Source organism: Carex rostrata, chromosome 16, assembly GCF_964058835.1.
Source record: "Carex rostrata chromosome 16, lpCarRost1.2, whole genome shotgun sequence".
NCBI classification, from domain to species: Eukaryota; Viridiplantae; Streptophyta; class Magnoliopsida; order Poales; family Cyperaceae; genus Carex; species Carex rostrata.
In genome coordinates, this window is record NC_135933.1 from 6,480,216 (window position 1) to 6,486,176 (window position 5,961).

General features: G+C 36.4%; 1 protein-coding gene across 1 annotated transcript; it reads right to left on the reverse strand.

The window, feature by feature from the left end:
* Positions 1 to 1,151: 1,151 nt before the first annotated feature.
* On the reverse strand, positions 1,152 to 4,250 carry LOC144567173 (bZIP transcription factor 39-like). The gene is made up of 2 exons (XM_078317230.1): positions 2,410 to 4,250; positions 1,152 to 1,814 (listed from the first exon to the last, which is right to left on the reverse strand). The coding sequence occupies exons 1-2, from the start codon at positions 3,614 to 3,616 to the stop codon at positions 1,360 to 1,362; spliced, it is 1,662 nt and encodes a 553-aa protein (XP_078173356.1). The 5' UTR covers positions 3,617 to 4,250; the 3' UTR covers positions 1,152 to 1,359.
* Between the last annotated feature and the right edge of the window lie 1,711 nt (positions 4,251 to 5,961).

Consider the following 5,961-nt stretch of genomic DNA (forward strand, 5'->3'; position numbering starts at 1 on the left):
ATTTTTTTTCGTTAGCTTATTAGGTATGGGTATGGGTATGGGTAAGGATTCTTTTTCGTTAACTAAACGGATAAGGGTACGGGTAATGTCTATTTCGTACCTGTTATCCTATAGGATAATTATATAAAATATAATAATATGATAATGTTTGAGTAATAATTAGTGAGTACTTTTGTTATTTAGTGTATTTTTTTGTTGTAAGAAAAAATATACTATTTTTATTTGTATGTTTTGTTCTTTAATTAAATAATTAAATTTGTCGGAAGATATATTTTTGTTTTTTATAAAAAAAATACAATTTAGTTGAAATTGATTGCACATTTATTTTTATTTTTATCAGTAATATCATTGCATATGTGCGAAATAAATGAGTTTTGATATTCTATTTGTAAAATATAATAAAACTAATTATTATAGTAGTATTATCCGTTATTCATCCACTACCGTTTTATTACCTGGTAATTTTAACGGGTAAGGGTAGAATATAAGTAAGGTAATTTTTAGTGAATATGGATATGAAAATGCTTCCAGTCTATCCTTATCCTATCCATTGACACCCCTAGCTATTTTGATTGCCATTAATTGTCAACGTAGTTGTGTTAACTAACTGTATTGTCAATATTCTTCTGTTCCATGTGTTTATCCGAATGTAACGGCACCGACTACGGTTCTCTTCTCTTAGAGCAATCGCAGAACGGTTCTCAGCAAGCACACAGGGAACGTGACCAACGAGCACCTAAGTTTTGAGTTTTGACAAACTATTGATCTATTATAAACCAACCGGCCTAGTAATATCTCTCAAAAGTGCATTGAGAATTTATGAACCTGCAAAAGGAAGCATTTGACATTTGAAGTCCAATCATAATTGAGTTCAACCCTTCAAAGCAGAATTTTGATGCATAGATGAAACCGTAAAAAGAAATCAATTTGAATCAAATGTTAGAACCGCGGTAACAGTGACATCCTCATAAATAACAATTTATATCGATTTAGCATGACAATACTCATTTTTTATCCTCACAGATTATTGTATATCAGAAATACTTCTGTGATTACTTTGAACATGACATTTGAAGTCCAGTTGTACCTATACCTCAAGAACCAGCCCATAAACCTTTAAAAAAAAGCACTATAAACTCATGTATTTAAAGTTATTAGGTTCCTCTTCAAATTAAGAACTATATCAAATCCATTACAATAGCAGTCTAACACAAATGACATAAACAACAGCTCTAGCATTTAAAAAACAATGGCCGCAGCCATAAATATCTACAAGAGGGGTGTTAGTATATGAGAAGGAACTCCACTCAAAAATCCAGAAGCAACTCCAAATGTAAGGTCTTTTCTTTTCTCTCCCAATCAATAGTTCACAAAATGGTGTGCAGCACTTTTCAAAGGCAGAACACAAGAGTATGTGACATACTTGATGCCATCCAAAAGCACAACAACAAAAACTCGGGAGAGAGATTTTGGCGAGACGCTATCATTATCCCCAGCCGCTTCTCTTGGATCGGCTAAAACTGAGACCACCATTCTGGAGGCAGGTTTCTTATTATCGCCATCTGAATTCTTGAAATTGTTGGTGTTATTATCTAGTGTTTTGCCGGGAAGAGGGATGGCATTGTTGTACATGACTCTCCTGCTCCATTTCTTTTTATTGGGGAGGCGAGAGGGCGGGAGGTTTTTCTCAGTTGAGTTGATAACTAAGTTGGTTATGTTGTCAATGGTTGTGGCAGGAACAATGCCACCGCTTATGTTAGAAGACACATCAAATTGGAAGACTTCAGTGCACATTCCAGAGCTCAGAACTGGACCTGTTGAAATAAATCACTTTGTTATTACGAGTTGAATAAACTACCAGAAACAAAGCAGGGCAACTTATAGTATTAGTTATCATGTCCTTCCATTTGGCTTAAAAATGGTGTGGAAGGTATATGATTTAAACTATAATAATGCAAACTCTATTAACAAATAATTGATTCCTTACATCCCATATCATCACCAGTAAATACTTCAGTTAAGCATCTAAGGGCTTATAATATAACCTGAAACTATGTTCAAACTCCTCAAGCTAAATTACTCGAACAAGAATTAATATTGCAGCCTATAATTCATTCCGACCCCATCAAAATTTCTTCAAATTAGAAAATGTTCCACGTTTAACATAATCTTCTAAAAAGTCATAACATGGTACACTATATTTCCTGGTACAAAATAGCAATTCTAGTGTGGCAGAGCAATGGAATCTACTCAGAAATCATTGAAGAAGGTTACTTTTGAATAATTCATGGTCTGGAAACAATTTAATTATCTTGGTTTTATAATGGCGAGAAGTGAAATTGAGTTATATACATGTGTGTGAGATAACTGCAAATTAAGCCAAAAGAACAGAATAAAATCTCTATTTACCTGCCATCCCTTCACGGAACCATTGTGGGAACGGCCCATCAGGCAAAGAAGACTTAGAATTCTCTCCATAATTATTCAATTGGGGGCCAACATAACCAGCCACAGCCAAACTAGTTGCCTCTTCTACTTCCTTGGCAGGCTCCCGTTTGTTAGCCATGGCTTGTTCACTTGCAAGGACCGATTGTATTATCAAATTTCCATTTATCTGCACATGTTTTCCATTTCTTGGCACATATAACATTGCCGGAAGAGTTTCGCTTGAATTATTTGCAAAACCCGACTCCCCTGTGTGACATTTCTTCCCACACGACAAAATCTCCTCACTACTGTTTAAACCGCTATGAGAATTAATAATAGCCTTTTTACCAAAATTGGTACCTTCATCTCCTAACTTGGTGGTAAAAGCTGGAAAAATTGCTCCAAAGAACATCATGACAAAGATCAAACCCAAAATACTAATACTAGCTACCTTCTTAGCTTTCTTGCTCTCACTCTTCTTAGGTTTCTTAGCTGGAGCTGGAGTTTGAGGTTTCAACCTAGGTATGGGTACAACTGGTACGTGTGCACCGTGCGGTCTCAATGCATAACCAGGTATCCAAGGGAAGTGCATACCGGGTGGAGGGTACACTCCGGGCTGAGCCAAATTACCTCCTAGTTGCTGCCTCAAAGTCGCATTCTCTGCCATTACATAGGAAATCCTGGAATTCAAATCGTTAATCACTGAGTGCATCGATTTGACCTTTTCCTCTAATTCCTCCACATATTTCTTCTTCCTCTGCCTTGAAAGTTGTGCGCTCTCACGGTTTCGCACCAATCGAGCCTGCTTCTTCTCATCATCGTCCTCACACTTAGGGTTCTCCGACTCAGTAGTCTCTTCGCTTCGGGTCTTTCTTTTCAAGCTCCAATTGGATTTATTCTCATCCTCTTGCTTCACATCACGTGATGTGACGACCGATTCATGCGAAGATCCGCCTGAGACTGGAGATTCTGCTCTAGCTGGTTCAATTGAGTGTGGAGATCCGTCAGCGATAGATTCGTTAAACGAATGCTCTGGCGATCGGAGGAATTCTTCAATTGAGAAATCTACGTCGAGATTGAAATCGGTGAATTCGTCGGGAAGAGGGAGATCGTCGGGGAGGAAACACGGATCGAACGACGCAGCATCCGAGTAAGGATTGAATGCGTCAACAAGGGTTGGCTCCACCATGGCAATTGATGAAATTTCGCGATTCGTTTCTAGGGTTTTTGCATCGAAAAGAAAAGAGAACTATTAAGAGGTGGTGGTTTTGAGACGACGAAGTCTCCGCTTGTTTATTTTCTTCTCATTTTCTCGGCAAAAAGGGCTCAAGTTGACGAACGGATATGCCGTGCTTTCTACGACTTGACATTTCTGAGGCAAATTCTATATTACTATTTGTATAACGTTATTTAAAATGATGGTTACACAGTGGTCCATAGAGAAAGTTAATACAGAGAATCCTCATAGATCTAGTTCAGGAAGTTTCTGGTATCGTTCGGTACTTTTTACCAGGGAAAGTATCCTTTGCGGAGATTTTAATCTAGTCCGTTCGTTTCGAATCGGACGGACCAGATCAGATCTTATCCGAATTTAAAAAAACTCAAAATTTGGTGAACCCTTAATCCAGTCCGTCCGATCCGAAACGAACGGACCAGATTAAAAACACCGCACAGCTCCGCACGGAAAAACTCCGCAGAGGATAGCGTTTCCTTTTTACCAGGTGAGGGAGTAGTCATTGGAAGGATTCGGTGAAGATCGTGCGGATCTAATATTCCGAAACTAACCTCAGCACGAATCTCAAATTATGTTCGCAGGGAACTGGTCAACTGGAGAGGAGTTAGTCGAATGGGGTTTTGCCGTTCCGGTATTTTTGGATGTTTCTCGATCCGCGACTCTCCTCCCACTCTTACCTGCTCACGTGAACTCTAATGTGACTATGTGAGATGAGTGCCGCCGCTGCCGCGTACACCAACCTCCCGTTTGGAAAAAAATAAATTAATGGCGATCTTAAAAAATTAGGGCTGCTAAGTGCCTCAATGGGAGTACATCTAATGCTATTAAATGCGGGTTTGATAGTTGCTTGAGCATGAATTTGATTGGTGAGGTGTAATACGAACATTAAAATATATTTTTTTATTGATTTTAAAAATAATTTTTCCAATGATTGGATTAAATAAACTTTCGACTACAAGGAGTTTACTTATAATAAAAGTACATGAGACACATTATTTTATCATATGTAAATTGTTGTAATATTTCAAATATTGTACATGTAAGACTAAAAATAAAAAAACTTATGTGTAATATTAGCCATTATATGTAATATTAGCCATTGTTAATTTGAAATGCTATAATTTAATATCCATAAAAAAAAAAATTATGTCTACGGTATTGATGATGTGAGAGAAGCATGACACAAGAGTCATCCTATGAAAAATATAAGAAAAGAGAACTTAAATCAAATGAATAAAATTATTGATAATAAGAGATAAGATCTATTACTTTTGGTGTGCACTTTTGGTGATGACTATCAAGTTTTTTTAGTCGATAACATTTTTTTTCAAGAAACCGAACATGCTGAGTTGCTGACTTATTAGCGTCTTGTATTATATAATTTTTATTTTCTACATTTTTTTAATATTTATGCTTCGGTCATGCGGCAAAAGAATGGTCCATTCTGATGCGTGGAAGCAACGTGAAATGTGGACCTAACCTATCCGTTCGGATTCCTAACTCGAATTATTCTGGTACATTTTTTTTTTTAATTTATCCTTTTCTCCGGTTCCCTGTTTATCCTTGGACTTAAGTACTTAACCCTCTGGACATTTTACTCCGTAATTTTGTTGGCGTCGGTTCTTATGCAGCTATATCAAACTGCAGAATATGTTATTTATTAAAAGGAAGCTGATAATTGTACCTCAAACAAAATATCTGTTCGTGTCCTCTAACTTTCTAGAATGTTGGCGACAAAAAGATCAGGTTTTACTTCATACAGTGCAATAACAGTACCAATTTTTCTTTATTGTATAGAATTTCGCTGCATGAAGAGAAAAACGCTCTATTAAAAAAATTTAACAAAAGCACAGCCAAATGCAGCGAAACAATCGTATAATTTAAACATATAAAGAAAAGCGTTAAATCAACTTCATTCAAGTGTTTAACTTTCATTGTAAATGAGTTAAATTTTTATTTTTTAAAACAAAAACAAATCCCCAAATTCGTCCCCGAGCAAAAATTTATAGCTCTAAATTTGAACCAATCTCCAAGCACGTCCCCGAGCACAAAATTTACAACTCTAAATTTGTACTAATCCCCGAGGGCGTCCCCCAGCACATTTTTTTTTCATTTGTGCAGAATGTGCCAGGAACAGTACATGTGAATAAGTAAAGCATGTAAACCAATATGTACTGACAAGCAAACAACATAAACAAAGCATTGAAAATTTGTGCATATAAACATGTGTTTACAAACATATTTTAAAGCATATAAACCTGTGTTTACAAACATTGAAAAATCTGTGTTTACAAACATAT

Coding starts and splice junctions, on each gene's coding strand:
- LOC144567173 (XM_078317230.1), bottom strand. CDS start 3,616: ATGGTGGAGCCAACCCTTGTTGACGCATTCAATCCTTACTCGGATGCT. Junction 1,815..2,409: donor GTTCCGTGAAGGGATGGCAG/GTAAATAGAGAT, acceptor TTATTTCAACAG/GTCCAGTTCTGAGCTCTGGA.